At 44.9% G+C, this 22937-nt stretch overlaps 1 protein-coding gene and 1 long non-coding RNA gene across 2 annotated transcripts; both read right to left on the bottom strand.

Annotated features, from left to right (window-relative positions):
- Window positions 1-449: 449 nt before the first annotated feature.
- On the bottom strand, window positions 450-2943 carry LOC116361760 (uncharacterized). Its single transcript, XR_004207652.1, has 4 exons — window positions 2920-2943; window positions 2264-2301; window positions 800-864; window positions 450-667 (listed from the first exon to the last, which is right to left on the bottom strand). It is a non-coding gene; the product is annotated as an uncharacterized LOC116361760 (long non-coding RNA).
- A 682-nt stretch (window positions 2944-3625) lies between these two features.
- LOC109878782 (NACHT, LRR and PYD domains-containing protein 12-like) lies at window positions 3626-12894 on the bottom strand. The gene is made up of 9 exons (XM_020470987.2): window positions 12760-12894; window positions 12346-12512; window positions 10446-12246; window positions 10189-10362; window positions 9936-10109; window positions 9607-9780; window positions 6503-6676; window positions 4327-4373; window positions 3626-4188 (listed from the first exon to the last, which is right to left on the bottom strand). Exons 1-9 carry the CDS (start codon window positions 12873-12875, stop codon window positions 3626-3628), a joined length of 3390 nt encoding a protein of 1129 aa, XP_020326576.2. The 5' UTR covers window positions 12876-12894.
- Window positions 12895-22937: the final 10043 nt, after the last annotated feature.

Below are 22937 nucleotides of genomic sequence, written 5' to 3'. Positions count from 1 at the left end.
GCTCACCTCTTTCTGACTGGAGTTTCTGAGGAGCAGGTACAGCCTTGAAATTAAATGTTGACTTTTTTACTGCCATGTAGAGGACCACATCACAGTGGACATCTACGATCCAAGAAAAGATATAGCTCAGTAAACAGAGATAGCTGAGAACTTGGGATGGAGAATCTTAGCAGGGAATCTGGTGACTCATGCACTTCCTTAAAGACACTCCATTGTCCTCTACATGAAGAATCTTCATCTCATTCCTCAGGGAAGGGTTGGGTCCCTGACCAACACAATACAAAGGAGACAGAAGAGAAATATTGAATTATTCATCCAACTAAAACACAAAGAATATGCAGTACCAGATCACAGTAAACTCAAACTCCCAGAATTAGTTTTATCATTAATTGAGGAAGTGAAACTCAGTTACATGGAAATGTCTTTCTGAATACTATTTCTATATGGTTTTACCTAAACAGACAAAGTGTGGCAGATGAACTTCCTCCAGTTCACCTAACTCCATAGTGATGTCCAGCAATGGACCACCTTGTGTGTACTGCATGTCTTCAGAAGTTGACTGTAGGGTTCCCAGTTCCTGAAGTGATACTTCAGAATTACATCTCTCTCACACAGCCAGCGGAGCCCAGACACTGTGCACTCATAACTCCCTTTGGGTGTCCTGTGGCTGAGGGCAACAACAAGATGTGGTAGAGAGGGTCAATGGTCAAATGGAGAGGTTGGATTAGAAGACTATTCCCAAAGGTAATGGGGAAATACACTAGCAAGTGGAATGAAATGTTAAAAGTAGTTATTTTACCTGAACATTGTCACTCCCTGGACAGTGGAAGTCAAGGGTTCAATCTGAAGCCAGTGTGTGGAGTCCTGAACAAGGACAAGCATGTCAGTAATACATATGGGGCCTGTTTCCTGGACACAGATTGAGTCTAGTGCTGGATTTAAAGCATGCTCATTGGAAGTTTCAATAGAACGTTCTTTAAGGTCCAGGACTAGACTTAATCTGTGTCTGGGAAACTGGCCAATTATACCAAAGTATCTGATCTAATGTATTTATTCAATGTTACATGGAATGCTGGTGATATATTGATTACACTGTTCAATGAATAAAGATGACAACAGCTAAAATCCTGCATGACTATGACATGACGTTGCCCTCTTTGGGTACAGCAAGCCCCATCCCCCTCTCCCTGCCTCCTACAACTAATTTATCACCAGACCATGTTTCTCTCCATTATGAGAGGACAAAGGTTGCAGACCAGCTTTCCTCGATAACGAGGGGGCCAAGGTTTGAGACCAGACTGCTGAATCTTTTAACCATCCCACGTGGTTAAACTATTAGACTATCGATACCGACAGAATAAGAACAAGTCTTTGATGTTAATTACTAGTCTGCAGCTAGGAATTCGGTATCATTGAACGCGAAGAACGACAACCGCAAAACATCCATTCTATAACGAAATGAATGAATGTCACTCTGAACTATCCATTCTATAATTATCAACTGTGTGTGGTCTTATCTCAGTCGATCCCCACTTCCCTTTTCTACAACAAGCCGCAATGCCGGTTTATCCCACAAACTCCGTTATCATTTCCTTGTAACGATCAACTGTTTGTTTATGCATTTCTGTGAATTACTTAGTTAGTGATTTAAGACAATTGATGTATGGATGACTCATAGTGAAGACTGGGTTTGTGCAGATAACCAACAATTTTATGACGTTTGGAATGAGACTAAAGTGAGGTCAAATAAATCATTCATTCATTCGAAGACTAATTGATCAGATATAAAATATCTGAAAAGTTATATTAGGAAAATTATAACTTTGAATTCTGAATATTTTCCTTGGTGCCCTGACTTCCTAGTTAATTACAGTTACATGATTAATCAGTTTAATCTCGTAATACTAATTACAGAGAATCTTTGATAAAAACTTAAAGTCTTCATTTAATGATAGTAAAGACACAACATATACAAGCAGAACACAGGACTGTCTATATCCCAGTATGAATGGTTGGTCAGTACACACCTGGCTTTGAGACTGTGTTTATATTACTAAAGCAGAACACAGGACTGTCTATATCCCAGTATGAATGGTTGGTCAGTACACACCTGGCTTTGAGACTGTGTTTATATTACAAAGCAGAACACAGGACTGCCTATATCCCAGTATGAATGGTTGGTCAGTACACACCTGGCTTTGAGACACACACTGTTCCTGACCCCTGCAGGTATGTAAAAGTAAGAATTGACATTATGACTTACCTTAACATGGTCACAAGTCTTACAGCTCTGAGGAATCACTGAAGGCAAAAGTAGTTGTTATTTAAAATGGACAATCTCATGTAATAATGAATTAATAATTATTAAATAGACTTGTTATAAAAATGAATATAAGTGATCTTTAGTGATCAACTGTCTCAGAATGTACACTCATTGTTAACATACCCTAATCTGACATTAGTGTTATATTAATTAATGTTTGTAGAAGCAGGAAACAACATCGTTCTGGTCCAAGTTTTGTAGATGTTGGGGACCTGATTTCTGGTAGATCCTAGGATGAGAGCTTACTGGTAGAGTCAGATAAATGTAGGTTGTACCAGCAGAACCACAGATATTGTGATGAGCAAGATGCCCAACTTCTCTCTCACACAGTATCTGCCATGTGCGTGGGTTCTCTTCCCTCTCTTACAGAGTGTTCACCACGGAAACAAAACAGAGAAGTTTAGCGTTCCAACGCTCTTAGTTGTAGAAATTGACCCACTATGCTGTTAACTTTGTGCATCTACGTCATATCGCTGACTCTACCTTTAAGTTTGTTTTGACCAAATAGATCTCAATTGTGTTCCTTGTCTGGGACTAAACTATAATGAACGCTTTAAAACTATTTTGAGTTAAAAAACTATTATCAGTTAACTCACATTTCTCAGGTCCAGGCTTGATCCAACACTCTCCACCATGGTCTCTGGTGTCCTCAGGTCCAGGCTTGATACAACTCTCTCCACCATGGTCTCTGGTGTCCTCAGGTCCAGGCTTGATACAACTCTCTCCACCATGGTCTCTGGTATCCTCAGGTCCAGGCTTGATAGAACTCTCTCCACCATGGTCTCTGGTGTCCTCAGGTCCAGGCTTGATACAACTCTCTCCACCATGGTCTCTGGTGTCCTCAGGTCCAGGCTTGATACAACTCTCTCCACCATGGTCTCTGGTGTCCTCAGGTCCAGGCTTGATACAACTCTCTCCACCATGGTCTCTGGTGTCCTCAGGTCCAGGCTTGATACAACTCTCTCCTCCATGGTCTCTGGTGTCCTCAGGTCCAGGCTTGATCCAACTCTCTCCACCATGGTCTCTGGTGTTCTCAGGTCCAGGCTTGATCCAACTCTCTCCACCATGGTCTCTGGTGTTCTCAGGTCCAGGCTTGATACAACACTCTCCACCATGGTCTCTGGTATCCTCAGGTCCAGGCTTGATCCAACTCTCTCCACCATGGTCTCTGGTATCCTCAGGTCCAGGCTTGATACAACTCTCTCCACCATGGTCTGTAGTTCTATTTCTGTAGGTCCAACAGAACACATTAAAACACACCACTACTACTAATCTAACTGTCTGTAGGTCCAACAGAACACATTAAAACACCCACCTTTGAGTGTGTTGGTCATCTATCTGACGCAGGGTCACTGAGGAGGAGGAAACACCAAACCCAGGATAGAGGGGTTCAGTGAATGTGGTGTGTTCTGTGTAAAGGTGTGTCAGTGTACCAGAGGAGGACACACTATATAAGGACAAAGTACCAGCTGACCAGTCCAGATACACTCCAACTCTGTTAGAAACAGGACCAGGGATGGATCTGCAACAGACTCCAGGATGGTAAAAGCAATAACCACTATGAGAGCAGTATAAACACCAGGACTTCTTATTGCCTCCAATGTCACTGTCAACCCCCCTTCCCTTCCTCTTCATTCCTTTGTACATCACACCAATGACAGCCCCGGTACCATCCATCTCCACCTCCCAGTAATACCGACACCCAGATAAGCCTTCTCTGCAGAGAACTTGGAGAAGACAATCAAATCTGTCTGGATGGTCTTCATAATGCTGGTCCTCCACCACCCGTGTCACCTTCCTGTTCCCCTCAGACAGTATCAGGTGTGGGTGTACTGTATTTGGGTCCAGGGTGAGATGACAGGCATCTGTAGACAAAATGAGAGTTTAATCATACCACATCGTCATATAAAATATTGTGTTTTGTAGTTACAGGACAAGTATTGATTAGTTACTATGTTACTATAGTGCTGAATATGCAGTTAATTAGGATTGAAGAGACTTACATTTCCTCAGCCCTGATTTCAGCCTGCACTCTCCACCATGATCCACACTGTAGGAGAATCAGGTTATTGACTGACAAAGACCTAATAAAGCAGTCAACATTTAAACCATATTGTTGTGTTCTGGTGCACTATCCCAGTTCATTACTATCCTACCTACTGCATACAGAACGGAGTACAGTTCATTACTAGAGACATACAGGTATTCTATCCTACCTACTGCATACAGAATGGAGTACAATTCATTACTAGAGACATACAGGTATTCTATCATCCCTACTGCATACAGAACATAGTACAATTCATTACTAGAGACATACAGGTATTCTATCCTACCTACTGCATACAGAACGGAGTACAATTCATTACTAGAGACATACAGGTATTCTATCCTACCTACTGCATACAGAACGGGGTACAATTACAACAGGATATCAGAGCTGCAGAAGAAGAGTATTCATGTGGTGATGATGTATGCTGTATTGGAGTTCTCTGCCTGCTGGGTAGACTTCCTCTTAATTCTATCATCATGTCCTCATGTTACTAAACCTACTACACTACAGTTGTGGCCAAAAGTTTTGAGAATGACACAAATATTAATTTTCACAAAGTCTGCTACCTCAGTTTGTATGATGGCAATTTGCATATACTTCAGAATGTTATGAAGAGTGATCAGATGAATTGCAATTAATTGCAAAGCCCCTCTTTGCCATGCAAGTGAACTGAATCCCGAAAAAACATTTCCACTGCATTTCAGCGCTGCCACAAAAGGACCACCTGACATCATGTCAGTGATTCTCTCATTAACACAGGTGTGAGTGTTGACGAGGACAAGGCTGGAGATCACTCTGTCATGCTGATTGAGTTCAAATAACAGACTGGAAGCTTCAAAAGTAGGTTGGTGCTTGGAATCACAGTTCTTCCTCTGTCAACCATGGTTACCTGCAAGGAAACACGTGCCGTCATCATTGCATTGCACAAAAAGGGCTTCACAGGCAAGGATATTGCTGCCAGTAAGATTGCACCTAAATCAACCATTTATCGGATCATCAAGAACTTCAAGGAGAGCGGTTCAATTGTTGTGAAGAAGGCTTCAGGGCGCCCAAGAAAGTTCAGCAAGCGCCAGGACCTTCTCCTAAAGTTCATTCAGCTGCGGGATCGGGGCACCACCAGTACAGAGCTTGCTCAGATAGGGCAGCAGGCAGGTGTGAATGCATCTGCACGCACAGTGAGGTGAAGACTTTTGGAGGATGGCCTGGTGTCAATAAGGGCAGCAAAGAAGCCACTTCTCTTTAGGAAAACATCAGGGACAGACTGATATTCTGCAAAAGGTAAAGGGATTGGACTGCTGAGGACTGGGGTAAAGTCATTTTCTCTGATGAATCCCCTTTCCGATTGTTTGGGACATCTGGAAAAAAAGCTTTTCCGGAGAAGACAAGGTGAGCTCTACCATCAGTCCTGTGTTATGCCAACAGTAAAGCATCCTGAGACCATTCATGTGTGGGGTTGCTTCTCAGCCAAGGGAGTGGGCTCACTCACAATTTTGCCTAAGAACACAGCCATGAATAAAGAATGGTACCAATACATTCTCTGAGAGAAATTTCCCCCAACCATCCAGGAACAGTTTGGTGACAAACAATGCCTTTTCCAGCCTGATGGAGCACCTTGCCATAAGGCAAAAGTGATAACTAAGTGGCTTGGGGAACAAAACATTGATATTTTGGCTCCATGGCCAGGAAACTCCCCAGACCTTAATCCCATTGAGAACTTGTGGTCAATCCTCAAGAGGCGGGTGGACAAACAAAACCCCACAAATTCTGACAAACTCCAAGCATTGATTATGCAAGAATGGGCTGCCATCAGTCAGGATGTGGCACAGAAGTTAATTGACAGCATGCCAGGGCGGATTGCAGAGGTCTTGAAAAAGAAGGGTCAATCCTGCAAATATTGACTCTTTGCATCAACTTCATGTTATTGTCAATAAAAGCCTTTGACACCTATGAAATGCTTGTAATTATACTTCAGTATTCCATAGTAACATCTGACAAAAATATCTAAAGACACTGAGGCAGCAGACTTTGTGAAAATTAATATTTGTGTCATTCTCAAAACTTTTGGCCATGACTGTACATATGACACAACTGCTGCTCACACTATTAGGACATCTATTCTGACTTACTTCAGCTTCATCAGTTTATATGTGGGATCCATCAGAGCAGCTGAAAGCAGTCCCCCTGCAGAGTCTCCTGGGTGATTGTAGCTCAGGTCCAGCTCTTTCAGGTGGGAGGGGTTTGACCTCAGAGCTGAAGACAGAGCAGCACAGCCCTCCTCTGTGACCAGACAGCCAGACAGCCTGCAGAGAGTATGGGAGAAATTATGTACATATATGGAGAAACATAAATACTGTAACACAAGAGAGAGATACACTTATAGAGTGCATTTGCCATTCTGGTAAAATGCATTGTCTATTGTATAGGAGAGGAGAACTAGAGGAGACACACAGGCGCCAGGACAGCTGGACATACAAAGGTCATAGGGATATACAAAGGAGGGGGTCAGCCAAATGACCAACTGATGGAGTATAGACATAACTCACATATTCTTAGGACATGGAGATGCTGAAGGAATGACAGGGGAGACACATAGTCTGCTGATCCAAGATAAAGAATGCATTAAGCTAAATGCAGGGACAAAGCAAGCCTAGAAAATAGAGGAATGTATAGTATTTTTAGTATAGCTGAGCACGCTAAAAACAGAGGAGACACATAGTCTGCTGACCCTAGATAACACACATACAGAAGAACGCATTGAGCTGAGTGCAGGGACAAAGCAAGGGTCTTGTCATCATTATAATCTGAAGGAAAGCAGATATGGGCGTTATTGGGCTAAACAAGCAGGACGCACGGATTGGGATGTAACTTCATTTGCATGTAGGATGAACTCATATGTTGATATGTTGTGTGTGTGTATAAAATCAGAGCGAGTGCTCTGAAAAAGGGTGTGTTCCGCGGACCACTCCGGCTTGCGATACTTTTGTATTAAAAGTCTATTGATTTTCACAAAGTTCTTGATTGCGTCATATTTGAACCGATATTTCCACGACAAGAGACACACAACATATTTATTTTTGATACTGTCGCAAAGCGAACTAAAAAGCAGCATTCCCCAAGAGAGGATGGCTTTCACTTTGGACTTCCTCCAATTGCTCTTAAATACAAGTAAAACTAAATGCATGCTCTTCAACCGATCGCTACCTGCACCTACCCGCCTGTCCAACATCACTACTCTGGACGGCTCTGACTTAGAATACGTGGACAACTACAAATACTTAGGTGTCTGGTTAGACTGTAAACTCTCCTTCCAGACCCATATCAAACATCTCCAATCCAAAGTTAAATCTAGAATTGGCTTCCTGTTTCGCAACAAAGCATCCTTCACTCATGCTGCCAAACATACCCTTGTAAAACTGACCATCCTACCAATCCTCGACTTTGGCGATGTCATTTACAAAATAGCCTCCAATACCCTACTCAACAAATTGGATGCAGTCTATCACAGTGCAATCCGTTTTATCACCAAAGCCCCATATACTACCCACCATTGCGACCTGTACGCTCTCGTTGGCTGGCCCTCGCTTCATACTCGTCGCCAAACCCACTGGCTCCATGTCATCTACAAGACCCTGCTAGGTAAAGTCCCCCCTTATCTCAGCTCGCTGATCACCATAGCATCTCCCACCTGTAGCACACGCTCCAGCAGGTATATCTCTCTAGTCACCCCCAAAACCAATTCTTTCTTTGGCCGCCTCTCCTTCGATGGATGGCTTTCACTTCAGCAGTGATAAATTCATGAACTTCTTTGAGGAAAAGATCATGATCATTAGAAATCAAAATACGGACTCCTCTTTAAATCTGCGTATTCCTCCAAAGCTCAGTTGTCCTCCTATGTTGAACATAATTAACAGCTCGGATGTGTACGAAACTCACTAAAAGTGGCAGTAATAAAGTCTCTCTTGAAAAAGCCCAACCTTGACCCAGAAAATATTAAAAAACTAATCGGCCTATATCGAATCTCCAATTCCTCTCAAAAATTTTAGAAAAAGCTGTTGCGCCGCAATTCACTGCCTTCCTGAAGACAAACAATGTATACGAAATGCTTCAGTCTGGTTTTAGACCCCATCATAGCACTGAGACTGCACTTGTGAAGGCAGTAAATTACCTTTTAATGGCATCAGACCGAGGCTCTGCATCTGTCCTCGTGCTCCTAGACCTTAGTGCTGCTTTTGATACCATCGATCACACATTCTTTTGGAGAGATCAGTATAGCTTCATATCTTGAATGTGCAGATGTATATAGTCAATACTTGCCCAAATTGGTCTACACGGACAAGTTCTGGCCTAGTTTAGATCTTATCTGTCGGAAAGATATCAGTTTGTCTCTGTGAATGGTTTGTCTTCTGACAAGTCAACTGTAAATCTCAAGGTTCCGTTTTAGGACCACTATTGTTTTCACTATATATTTTTACCTCTTGGGGATGTAATTCGAAAACATAATGTTAACTTTCACTGCTATGCGGATGACACACAGCTGTACATTTCAATGAAACATGGTGAATCCCCAAAATTGCCCTCCCTGGAAGCCTGTGTTTCAGACATAAGGAAGTGGATGGCGGCAAATGTTCTACTTCTAAACTTGGACAAAACAGAGATGCTTGTTCTAGGTCCCAAGAAACAACGAGATCTTCTGTTCACTTCTAGGTTAGACTACTGCAATGCTCTACTTTCCGGCTACCCGGATAAAGCACTAAATCAACTTTAGTTAGTGCTAAATACGGCTGCTAGTATTCTGACTAGAACCCAAAAATGTGATCATATTACTCCACTGCTAACCTACAAAGCATTACATGGGCATGCTCCTATCTATCTCTCTGATTTGGTCCTGCCGTACATACCTACACATACGCTACGGTCACAAGACGCAGGCCTCCTAATTGTCCCTAGAATTTCTAAGCAAACAGCTGGAGGCAGGGCTTTCTCCTATAGAGCTCAATTTTTATGGAATGGTCTGCCTACCCATGTGAGAGATGCAAACTCGGTCTCAACCTTTAAGTCTTTACTGAAGACTCTTCAGTGGGTCATATGATTGAGTGTAGTCTGGCCCAGGAGTGTGAAGGTGAACGGAAAAAGGCACTGGAGCAATGTCCGGGGGTATCATCAGATGGGACTACAGTGTCTCCTGTTTTACCAAGCTCAGTACCGACCTGACTGAAACAGCTGTACTTACCCCAGTGTGTGTAGTTTACAGTCTGGATCCTCCAGTCCAGCAGACAGCAGTGTAACTCCTGAGTCCTGCAGGTCATTGTCTCTCAGCTCCAGTTGTTTCAGTTGTGAGTTGGGTGAACTCAGGACTGAGGCCAGATCTGAACAGCAACCCTCTGTCAGACCACACTGACCAAGACTAGAGGGGAGTAGAGGACAAACTTGAACACTAGCAACACACACACACATACACACGCACCTCAGTGTGTGTAGTTTACAGTCTGGATCCTCCAGTCCAGCAGACAGCAGTGTAACTCAGCTCAGTACCGACCTGATTGAAACTGCTGTACTTACCCCAGTGTGTGTAGTTTACAGTCTGGATCCTCCAGTCCAGCAGACAGCAGTGTAACTCCTGAGTCCTGCAGGTTATTGTCTCTCAGCTCCAGTTGTTTCAGTTGTGAGTTGGGTGAACTCAGGACTGAGGTCAGATCTGAACAGCAACCCTCTGTCAGACCACACTGACCTAGACTAGAGGGCAGAAGATCACATGATTAACACATGTTTAAAACATCCACATAATAACTCATACTGAAGATATTTAATTCACACTAGTGTCTGTATGTTGCAGAGTGGACTGGTTACTCCAAAACAGAGCAGCTCCACTCCTCTGTCTCCCAGGTCATTGAAGCTGAGGTCCAGTTCTCTCATGGGGGAGTTTGGTGTCTGCAGAGCTGAGGCCAGAGTCTCACAGGATTTATATGTGAGTTCACAGTGATCCAGTCTGGAGAGAGGAGATAATCTGTTAGATATACAAATGCTTCATTATAATGATACTGTAAACATCAACTCAATAACCTAACTTACAGTGCTCTCTTGCAGGTTCTCACTACCGGCAGCAACCTCTGATAACCTTCCTCTGTTGTGTTGTATGTCTTCAGGTCAAACTCCTCCAGCACCTCCTCTGACATCAGTAACAGGTAGGCCAGGGCTGAACATTGGTCAGGTTTTAGTCTTGTTTCTGAAAGAGTTCCTGATCGTAGGGAGGTCTGCATGTCTTCAACTAGAGAGTTGGAACCAAGTTCATTCAGGCAGTGGAACAAGTTGATGATCCTTTCTGGTGAGGATTCCTCCTCGATGATGTCTGAAAGGTACCTGACTGTTCTCTCAACTGTTTTCTTATTGCTCCGTGTGGTACTTCCTGTCTGTGTCAGAAGGCCTCGTAACAGATTCTGATTGGACTCCAGTGAGAGACCCAGAAGGAAGCGGAGGAACAGGTCCAGGTGTCCATTCTTACTCTTCAAAGCCTGGTCCACTGCTCTCCTGTGTAAGTCAGACAACTGGATTGACTCCTTCTCTTCACCATCACTAGTAGGGGAGAAAACATTTTCCTTCTTGCCCAGACATGATTCTAAAGCATGCACTGCTGCTAGAAACTCCTGAATGCTCAGATGCACAAAGCTGTAGACCTTGTCTTGGTACAGCCCAGATTCTTCTTTAAAGATCTCTGTACACAATGCTGAGTACTCTGATGCCTCTGTGACGTCAAGGCCACACTCTCTCAGGTCCTCCTCATAGAAGATCAGGTTGCCCTTCTGCAGCTGTTGGAAAGCCAGCTTGGCCAGTTTCAGGATCATCTCTTTGTCTGACTGAGACAGTTCCTTTGGGCTTGTCTCTGTGGCTTTGTTGTACTTCCTGTTCTTCACAATGATTTGGATGAGCATGAAGTGTGAGTACATCTGTGTCAGAGTTTTGGGGACTTCATCCTTCTCTGCCTCGTTCAGCATCATCTCAAGGACAGTGGCTGATATCCAACAGAACACTGGCATGTGGCACATGATGTGGAGGCTCCTTGATGTCTTCATGTGTTTGATGATTTCATTGGTCAGATTCTGATCTGTGATTTTCTTCCTGAAGTACTCCTCCTTCTGTGGATCATTGAACCCTCGTACCTCTGTCACCTGGTCAACACACTCAGGAGAGATCTGATTGGCTGCTGCAGGCCGTGTGGTTATCCAGAGGAGAGCAGAGGGAAGCAGATTCCCCTTGATGAGGTTTGTCAGCAGCACGTCCACTGAGGTTGGCTTCGTGACATCACAGCACTTCTCATTGTTTTTGAAGTCTAGAGGAAGTCGACACTCATCCAGACCATCAAAAATGAAAACAGTTTTGGTTTCACCATCTTCAATGCTGTCAATCTCTTTCAGCTCTGGGAAGTAGTGTGAAAGAAGTTGCATCAGACTGTATTGGTCCTTTTTCAGGTTCAGATCACGGAAAGGAAGAGGAAACATGAAAAGAACGTCCTGATTTGCTTTTCCCTCTGCCCAGTCAAGGATGACCTTCTGCACAGAGACTGTTTTTCCAATGCCTGCGATTCCTTTGGTCAGCACAGTTCTGATAGGTTTGTCTTGTACAGGTAACGTCTTGAAGATGTCGTTGCATTTGATTGATGTCTCTTGTGTGGTTTGTTTTTTGGATGCCATCTCTATCTGTCTAACCTCATGTTCATTATTGAGCCCTCCACTTCCACCCTCTGTGATGTAGAGCTCTGTGTAGATGTCCTTTAACAGACTTTGGTTTCCATGGAGTCCAATTCCTTCAGATATGTGTTGATACTTGTGTTTCAGTTTAGCCTTAATGTCTTGTTGGACTGTCAGCAGAGTTTGACCTGTAGGAAAACAATGAGAGTTGGGACTCATAAGTTAATGTGTGTTTTATTAGGGCCTTTGTACCGTTCTTTGTAATATTGTATGAAACACAGTCTTACTTCTTCTGTCCAGAAGGTTGTGTGTGATCTTTAATACATCCACACTGTCCAAACTCTCCACTTCCTTATTGTCATCTGGTAATGGTTCCTGGCTGAAAGCAGGTGGCTGATCACTCTTCATTGATAGCAGGCTGGTTGTAGGTGACACTGCTCTGGGCTTCTGGACACTGATCAAAACAGGGAGACAGATCACCTCATCAATATCACATCAATACCTCATCTACTTCATTTTAACAACTGTATAGTGGAACTTCTGGAAGTCCTGATGTTTCTTCATAATGCTACAGTCTGCAATTGGTAAATCCATTTTTGGCCTTTTAAATAAATGATATAGGCCTACATTTGATGTAATTTGGGAAAAGTTTTCATTCATTTGACATAAGAGCAATGTATATTTTGCAATTAATCTCTTACCTCTTAGAACTGGTGTCTTGAGTCATTTTAGAGGCAGTGGTCCCCTCCTCTCTCTCCCCAGAGAGACTCATTTTAGAGGCAGTGGTCCCCCCCTCTCTCTCCCCAGAGAGACTCATTTTAGAGGCAGTGGTCTCCTCCTCTCTCTCCCCAGAGAGACTCATTTTAGAGGCAGTGGTCTCCTCTCTCTCCCCAGAGAGACTCATTTTAGAGGCAGTGGTCTCCTCCTCCTCTCTCTCCCCAGAGAGACTCATTTTAGATGTAAGTCACAGCTCACTCAGCTACAATAAGAAATAACAGAACAGTCAATATTTCTGAACATTGAAGAACCATTAACAATTACCACACTTTTATTGTCGGAGGTCAGAGTTCAGATACTTCTTGTTGCATTTAAACATACACAGTCCAAAATTATTAATTTGATTTGGATCCCCACTCGCTGACTCCATAACAACAGCTAGTCTACCTGGTTGGATCCCCACTCGCTGACTCCATAACAACAGCTAGTCTACCTGGTTGGATCCCCACTCGCTGACTCCATAACAGCAGCAAGTCTACCTGGTTGGATCCCCACTCGCTGACTCCATAACAACAGCTAGTCTACCTGGTTGGATCCCCACTCGCTGACTCCATAACAACAGCTAGTCTACCTGGTTGGATCCCCACTCGCTGACTCCATAACAACAGCTAGTCTACCTGGATGGATCCCCTGACTCCATAACAACAGCTAGTCTACCTGGTTGGATCCCCTGACTCCATAACAACAGCTAGTCTACCTGGTTGGATCCCCACTCGCTGACTCCATAACAACAGCTAGTCTACCTGGTTGGATCCCCACTCGCTGACTCCATAACAACAGCTAGTCTACCTGGTTGGATCCCCACTCGCTGACTCCATAACAACAGCTAGTCTACCTGGTTGGATCCCCACTCGCTGACTCCATAACAACAGCTAGTCTACCTGGTTGGATCCCCACTCGCTGACTCCATAACAACAGCTAGTCTACCTGGTTGGATCCCCACTCGCTGACTCCATAACAACAGCTAGTCTACCTGGATGGATCCCCTGACTCCATAACAACAGCTAGTCTACCTGGTTGGATCCCCTGACTCCATAACAACAGCTAGTCTACCTGGTTGGATCCCCTGACTCCATAACAACAGCTAGTCTACCTGGTTGGATCCCCTGACTCCATAACAACAGCTAGTCTACCTGGTTGGATCCCCTGACTCCATAACAACAGCTAGTCTACCTGGTTGGATCCCCACTCGCTGACTCCATAACAACAGCTAGTCTACCTGGTTGGATCCCCACTCGCTGACTCCATAACAACAGCTAGTCTACCTGGTTGGATCCCCTGACTCCATAACAACAGCTAGTCTACCTGGTTGGATCCCCACTCGCTGACTCCATAACAACAGCTAGTCTACCTGGTTGGATCCCCACTCGCTGACTCCATAACAACAGCTAGTCTACCTGGTTGGATCCCCTGACTCCATAACAACAGCTAGTCTACCTGGTTGGATCCCCACTCGCTGACTCCATAACAACAGCTAGTCTACCTGGTTGGATCCCCACTCGCTGACTCCATAACAACAGCTAGTCTACCTGGTTGGATCCCCACTCGCTGACTCCATAACAACAGCTAGTCTACCTGGTTGGATCCCCACTCGCTGACTCCATAACAACAGCTAGTCCACCTGGTTGGATCCCCTGACTCCATAACAACAGCTAGTCTACCTGGTTGGATCCCCACTCGCTGACTCCATAACAACAGCTAGTCCACCTGGTTGGATCCCCTGACTCCATAACAACAGCTAGTCTACCTGGTTGGATCCCCTGACTCCATAACAACATCTAGTCTACCTGGATGGATCCCCTGACTCCATAACAACAGCTAGTCTACCTGGTTGGATCCCCACTCGCTGACTCCATAACAACAGCTAGTCTACCTGGTTGGATCCCCACTCGCTGACTCCATAACAACAGCTAGTCTACCTGGTTGGATCCCCACTCGCTGACTCCATAACAACAGCTAGTCTACCTGGATGGATCCCCTGACTCCATAACAACAGCTAGTCTACATGGTTGGATCCCCTGACTCCATAACAACATCTAGTCTATCTGGTTGGATCCCCTGACTCCATAACAACAGCTAGTCTACCTGGTTGGATCCCCTGACTCCATAACAACAGCTAGTCTACCTGGTTGGATCCCCACTCGCTGACTCCATAACAACAGCTAGTCTACCTGGTTGGATCCCCACTCGCTGACTCCATAACAACAGCTAGTCTACCTGGTTGGATCCCCACTCGCTGACTCCATAACAACAGCTAGTCTACCTGGTTGGATCCCCACTCGCTGACTCCATAACAACAGCTAGTACACCTGGTTGGATCCCCTGACTCCATAACAACAGCTAGTACACCTGGTTGGATCCCCTGACTCCATAACAACAGCTAGTCTACCTGGTTGGATCCCCTGACTCCATAACAACAGCTAGTCTACCTGGTTGGATCCCCTGACTCCATAACAACAGCTAGTCTACCTGGTTGGATCCCCTGACTCCATAACAACAGCTAGTCTACCTGGTTGGATCCCCTGACTCCATAACAACAGCTAGTCTACCTGGTTGGATCCCCACTCGCTGACTCCATAACAACAGCTAGTCTACCTGGTTGGATCCCCACTCGCTGACTCCATAACAACAGCTAGTCTACCTGGTTGGATCCCCACTCGCTGACTCCATAACAACAGCTAGTCTACCTGGTTGGATCCCCTGACTCCATAACAACAGCTAGTCTACCTGGTTGGATCCCCTGACTCCATAACAACAGCTAGTCTACCTGGTTGGATCCCCTGACTCCATAACAACAGCTAGTCTACCTGGTTGGATCCCCACTCGCTGACTCCATAACAACAGCTAGTCTACCTGGTTGGATCCCCACTCGCTGACTCCATAACAACAGCTAGTCTACCTGGTTGGATCCCCTGACTCCATAACAACAGCTAGTCTACCTGGTTGGATCCCCTGACTCCATAACAACAGCTAGTCTACCTGGTTGGATCCCCTGACTCCATAACAACAGCTAGTCTACCTGGTTGGATCCCCTGACTCCATAACAACAGCTAGTCTACCTGGTTGGATCCCCTGACTCCATAACAACAGCTAGTCTACTTGGTTGGATCCCCTGACTCCATAACAACAGCTAGTCTACCTGGTTGGATCCCCTGACTCCATAACAACAGCTAGTCTACCTGGTTGGATCCCCTGACTCCATAACAACAGCTAGTCTACCTGGTTGGATCCCCTGACTCCATAACAACAGCTAGTCTACCTGGTTGGATCCCCTGACTCCATAACAACAGCTAGTCTACCTGGTTGGATCCCCTGACTCCATAACAACAGCTAGTCTACCTGGTTGGATCCCCATAATCTGACCCCATAACAACAGCTAGTGTACATGGGCTCCACACACAACAAAAATACATTACAGACATATATTTTACATGGAAAGACGGTAGTAGACATTATAATAATTTACCAAGAAGACATTAGTTACTTTTTTAAATTTAACTAGGCAAGTCAGTTATGAACAAATTCGTATTTACAATGAAGGCCTTCCCCTAAATCACCTCTCTCTAGAATAGTCTTAACTTCTCAAACACTTTTCTATAATAAATTGTAAAACTTTTTTTTATTTTTTATTCGACTGTTATTTCTCTACTTCCTTATAAAAATGTAGGCTACTTCCTGTTTCAACACAGTGAACGGGTTCAACACCTTTAGGTTTATTTATTACATGTTCATATTTATGTCATATGATGTCCTCTAACCCCGAAGACGCTGGGCCAAAATGTGCGCCGCTCAACGTGTCTCCGGATCACGGACGGTTGTGATAGAGCCCGCGATTGAACCCGGGTATGTAGTGATGCAGTGCATTAAGACCGCTGCGCCACTCGGGGGCTTAAGTTATAATTAGCTGACAGGTATTTCTTCCTAACCCTTTGAGAGGATACAGCCTACACACCATAGTTTATTGTTGTGGTTTAGTAGTTGCCTATAAGTTGACACGCATTGCTTCGTTATGCAGGAAAATGTCCAAATATGGAATAATTGGTTAGTCTTGGCAAAGACTATTTATCGGTGTAAAATGGCAGAGTGATGTCATCTGGTGGTACATGTTAATTACTGCAAGTCCAGTGTTTTTACCGGTGTGTTTGAGATACCCGGATGTAGTAATTGCAACGACCTGAACAAGACTGGTTACTCGCATCAATGCCTCCGTCTCGTCATTCAACATTACAACAAGTACGATCCAGAGCTGGGGTGTATTCATTAGTGTAAACCTCACCAACCCGTTGCAAAACGGTAGGGTGGGCGGACCGACTTTTTGAAAACCCTGATTTAGTCGTTTATGTGCCAATTGTTGCACGTCACTTTTACTTTGCCGATTTGACGAGACGGACTAGTTTCTTTAGCGACAGATTTACACAATTCCCATGCACGTCTTCTTTCAGGAATTGAAACAACGCAAAGTGTCGACGGTGTTGGGGATCACGCGGATAGCAAATCACGATCAAGTGCAACCAATCGCCTATAACAACAACTCCCTACCTCAGAGCCTTTAACATCACAACATATTAATTAGGCTAATCAATATTATTCTTGAAAGTTGAAATCAGTATTGTAATAACTTCACAAATCTGCGGATATTTAACCCCTAAAATCACCTCTCTAAAATAGTCTTAACTTCTCCAAAAAAAACACTTTTCTATATTAAATTGTAAAAGGCTACAAACCTCAAACATGTTTCTTCGACCGTTACTTCTCTACTTCCTTATAAAATGTAGGCTACTTCCCATTTCAACACAGTCGACGCGTTCAACACGTATATAGGTTAAAAAAATTATATGTTCATATTTATGTCATATAACGTCTTCATACATTCATATTCTATGGGCTGAACACCTGCATGAAGTGTGTCTGGAAAAAGCGGATTTATATTTTATTTCATGATTTGATTGAGTGATGTTTTGCAGTGCTACCAGCAGAGGGCAGTGTGACAACAAGGTTTGGCAGAAGGACGCCAGACGGTCCTATCTGTGTTGTTGCGGTAACATGATCGGATGGGTAACCAACGATATTACAATGATTCTGCAAAACAACCCAAAACAAACGGATTACAATCTGTGGTATAGGACGTTACATTGAACTAATCACACGTATTAAAGACCAACTCACATAAACACATTCCATTCCATTTATCGAGAATGTATTTGACAGAGATACTTCACATCAATCAACATTTCTGTAAATGTGCCAGGTTTAGCCAGCTAGCTAGTTTTCAACTGTAGTCCATGGGCAGGTAGATACAAACATTTTCATTAAAGTATTATAAAATAAAATTGCCCTAGTACACATTCAAATAACCTGATTCAAATAATCTGTGGCTTGATGATGGGGCGGCAGGGTAGCCTAGTGGTTAGAGTGTAGAGGTGGCAGGGTAGCCTAGTGGTTAGAGTGTAGAGGCGGCAGGGTAGCCTAGTGGTTAGAGTGTAGAGGCGGCAGGGTAGCCTAGTGGTTAGAGTGTAGAGGTGGCAGGGTAGCCTAGTGGTTAGAGTGTAGTGGTTAGAGTGTAGAGGTGGCAGGGTAGCCTAGTGGTTAGAGTGTAGAGGCGGCAGGGTAGCCTAGTGGTTAGAGTGTAGAGGTGGCAGGGTAACCTAGTGGTTAGAGTGTAGAGGTGGCAGGTAGCCTAGTGGTTAGAGTGTAGAGGTGGCAGGTAGCCTAGTGGTTAGAGTGTAGAGGTGGCAGGGTAGCCTAGTGGTTAGAGTGTAGAGGTGGCAGGGTAGCCTAGTGGTTAGAGTGTAGAGGTGGCAGGTAGCCTAGTGGTTAGAGTGTAGAGATGGCAGGGTATCCTAGTGGTTAGAGTGTAGAGGTGGCAGGGTAGCCTAGTGGTTAGAGTGTAGAGGTGGCAGGGTAGCCTAGTGGTTAGAGTGTAGAGGTGGCAGGGTAACCTAGTGGTTAGAGTGTAGAGGTGGCAGGTAGCCTAGTGGTTAGAGTGTAGAGGCGGCAGGGTAGCCTAGTGGTTAGAGTGTAGAGGTGGCAGGGTAGCCTAGTGGTTAGAGTGTAGAGGTGGCAGGGTAGCCTAGTGGTTAGAGTGTAGAGGAGGCAGGGTAGCCTAGTGGTTAGAGTGTAGAGGCGGCAGGGTAGCCTAGTGGTTAGAGTGTAGAGGCGGCAGGGTAGCCTAGTGGTTAGAGTGTAGAGGTGGCAGGGTAGCCTAGCGGTTAGAGTGTAGAGGAGGCAGGGTAGCCTAGCGGTTAGAGTGTAGAGGTGGCAGGGTAGCCTAGTGGTTAGAGTGTAGAGGCGGCAGGGTAGCCTAGTGGTTAGAGTGTAGAGGTGGCAGGGTAGCCTAGTGGTTAGAGTGTAGAGGTGGCAGGGTAGCCTAGTGGTTAGAGTGTAGAGGAGGCAGGGTAGCCTAGCGGTTAGAGTGTAGAGGTGGCAGGTAGCCTAGCGGTTAGAGCGTAGAGGTGGCAGGGTAGCCTAGTGGTTAGAGTGTAGAGGCGGCAGGGTAGCCTAGTGGTTAGAGTGTAGAGGTGGCAGGGTAGCCTAGTGGTTAGAGTGTAGTGGTTAGAGTGTAGAGGTGGCAGGGTAGCCTAGTGGTTAGAGTGTAGAGGCGGCAGGGTAGCCTAGTGGTTAGAGTGTAGAGGTGGCAGGGTAACCTAGTGGTTAGAGTGTAGAGGTGGCAGGTAGCCTAGTGGTTAGAGTGTAGAGGTGGCAGGTAGCCTAGTGGTTAGAGTGTAGAGGTGGCAGGGTAGCCTAGTAGTTAGAGTGTAGAGGTGGCAGGGTAGCCTAGTGGTTAGAGTGTAGAGGTGGCAGGTAGCCTAGTGGTTAGAGTGTAGAGATGGCAGGGTATCCTAGTGGTTAGAGTGTAGAGGTGGCAGGGTAGACTAGTGGTTAGAGTGTAGAGGAGGCAGGCTAGCCTAGTGGTTAGAGTGTAGAGGAGGCAGGTAGCCTAGTGGTTAGAGTGTAGAGGTGGCAGGGTAGCCTAGTGGTTAGAGTGTAGAGGTGGCAGGGTAGCCTAGTGGTTAGAGTGTAGAGGAGGCAGGGTAGCCTAGTGGTTAGAGTGTAGAGGTGGCAGGGTAACCTAGTGGTTAGAGTGTAGAGGTGGCAGGTAGCCTAGTGGTTAGAGTGTAGAGGTGGCAGGTAGCCTAGTGGTTAGAGTGTAGAGGTGGCAGGGTAGACTAGTGGTTAGAGTGTAGAGGAGGCAGGCTAGCCTAGTGGTTAGAGTGTAGAGGAGGCAGGTAGCCTAGTGGTTAGAGTGTAGAGGTGGCAGGGTAGCCTAGTGGTTAGAGTGTAGAGGTGGCAGGGTAGCCTAGTGGTTAGAGTGTAGAGGAGGCAGGGTAGCCTAGTGGTTAGAGTGTAGAGGTGGCAGGGTAGCCTAGTGGTTAGAGTGTAGAGGTGGCAGGGTAGCCTAGTGGTTAGAGTGTAGAGGTGGCAGGGTAGCCTAGTGGTTAGAGTGTAGAGGTGGCAGGTAGCCTAGTGGTTAGAGTGTAGAGGTGGCAGGTAGCCTAGCGGTTAGAGTGTAGAGGTGGCAGGTAGCCTAGTGGTTAGAGTGTAGAGGCGGCAGGGTAACCTAGTGGTTAGAGTGTAGAGGTGACAGGGTAGCCTAGTGGTTAGAGTGTAGAGGCGGCAGGTAGCCTAGTGGTTAGAGTATAGAGGCGGCAGGGTGGCCTAGTGGTTAGAGTGTAGAGGCGGCATCAGCTGTACAACAGGTGGATGGTGGCACTTCAATTGGGGAGGACAGAATTAATGGAATCAAACACATTAGATATATGGTTTCCATTCCTTTCACACCATTCCAGACATTTCTATCATCCTTTCTCCCCTTCACACAGCCTCCTGTGGTGTCTGGGGGCCTATTTCACCTAGAATAATGTTATTCAAAAATGTTTTCTAGGCTGTGTTTACACGGGCAGCCCAATTCTGTTATTTTTTTTCCACTAATCACATCAGATCTTATCTGATTGGTCAAAAGACCAATGAGTGAAGAAGAAAAAAGATTAGAATTGGGCTCCCTGTGTAAACACAGCCATGGAACTTTACAGTAATCCAGTCCACTAGATACCCAATTGTACATTTAACATTTCCAACATCCATGACACCCAGGTAATTTGACAAATTAATTTCTCAATATCGGTCTGGAGTTCTCTTCCTCACGAACTAATTAAAAGTGCACAAAGTGTAGCTTTGTGGGCGACCCGACCAAAATTCACGTGAGTTATAGATGTCTTCTGGTTGAAAGCAAGTCTGATGTGTGCCATTTCCCTTGCTTCCCGTCCGTAAATTTAGGCATCTTTTTTACTCTCGGTTTCGTACACCAGCTTCAAACAGCTGAAAAAAATATACAAAATTAGTTATTCAAAATATATTTCAGTGGTTCAGATGGTACAATGATTCTCTACACTATACATGACTCGTTTAGACGAACCATCATTAGCAGTCAATGCGATGATGGAGCTATTTCTGCATATTGCGTCTTAGACTTCAATTACCAGCATGCTTTGCGACAGGAAGTGGAAGTGAGAACGAAAATGCTCCACTTATGAGCAAGTGACGAGTGATAAGCGTAGCGTTCGCTAGCAACTTTCTTTTATTATTTTATAGAATCTAAAAGTGGTCAAATGTAACGTGAAGTGTTATTAAAATACGCGTTAATCTTATAATCGACGTCCCGAGTCATTACTTTAAAGATAGTTATTCTATAGCCCCTTTAAAAATGTCTCATAGTACTTTTACAGTAATCCAGTCAACCAGATTCCCAACTGAACATTACCAACATCCACCTTCTCAATGAGATCATCATCATCACTGTATCTGCATACAGACCAACGGGTCCCTGTAATAGTCTGCATGGCAGGCCAGTTGTGCAGAGAATTCTGGACGGTGCTCTATACAGACTGGGAATTAATATAGACAGACAGACTCACAGACTAGGAATTAATAGACAGGCAGACAGACTATGAATGAATATAGACAGGCAGACACACAGTGACGGACTGACCGAACAACCGACACACAGACCAACAAAGATCGCTATAGATATATAGTGAACTAGACAGTGTAGATGCTCACCGGATCATCTGTAGGGGTTTCAGGATGTTCTCACAGGTTAGAGGAGCATGAGCAGCCTGGCTCCCTGATAGTAGACTGTAGAGTAACATACCTCCAGCATGGTCACTACCCTGATAGTAGACTGTAGAGTAACATACCTCCAGCATGGTCTAAAACCCTGATAGTAGACTGTAGAGTACAGTAACACACCTCCAGCATGGTCACTACCCTGATAGTAGACTGTAGAGTAACATACCTCCAGCATGGTCACTACCCTGATAGTAGACTGTAGAGTAACATACCTCCAGCATGGTCACTACCCTGATAGTAGACTGTAGAGTAACATACCTCCAGCATGGTCACTACCCTGATAGTAGACTGTAGAGTAACATACCTCCAGCATGGTCACTACCCTGATAGTAGACTGTAGAGTAACATACCTCCAGCATGGTCACTACCCTGATAGTAGACTGTAGAGTAACATACCTCCAGCATGGTCACTACCCTGATAGTAGACTGTAGAGTAACATACCTCCAGCATGGTCACTACCCTGATAGTAGACTGTAGAGTAACATACCTCCAGCATGGTCACTACCCTGATAGTAGACTGTAGAGTAACACACCTCCAGCATGGTCACTACCCTGATAGTAGACTGTAGAATAACATACCTCCAGCATGGTCACTACCCTGATAGTAGACTGTAGAGTAACATACCTCCAGCATGGTCACTACCCTGATAGTAGACTGTAGAGTAACATACCTCCAGCATGGTCACTACCCTGATAGTAGACTGTAGAGTACAGTAACACCTCCAGCATGGTCACTACCCTGATAGTAGACTGTAGAGTAACATACCTCCAGCATGGTCACTACCCTGATAGTAGACTGTAGAGTAACATACCTCCAGCATGGTCACTACCCTGATAGTAGACTGTAGAGTACAGTAACATACCTCCAGCATGGTCACTACCCTGATAGTAGACTGTAGAGTAACACACCTCCAGCATGGTCACAACCCTGATAGTAGACTGTAGAGTAACATACCTCTAGCATGGTCACTACCC

This window comes from Oncorhynchus kisutch, unplaced genomic scaffold (assembly GCF_002021735.2).
Source record: "Oncorhynchus kisutch isolate 150728-3 unplaced genomic scaffold, Okis_V2 scaffold744, whole genome shotgun sequence".
Classification (NCBI taxonomy): Eukaryota; Metazoa; Chordata; class Actinopteri; order Salmoniformes; family Salmonidae; genus Oncorhynchus; species Oncorhynchus kisutch.
The sequence above is the reverse complement of the archived record's forward strand: the minus strand, read 5'-3'. Positions and strand labels throughout refer to the sequence as shown.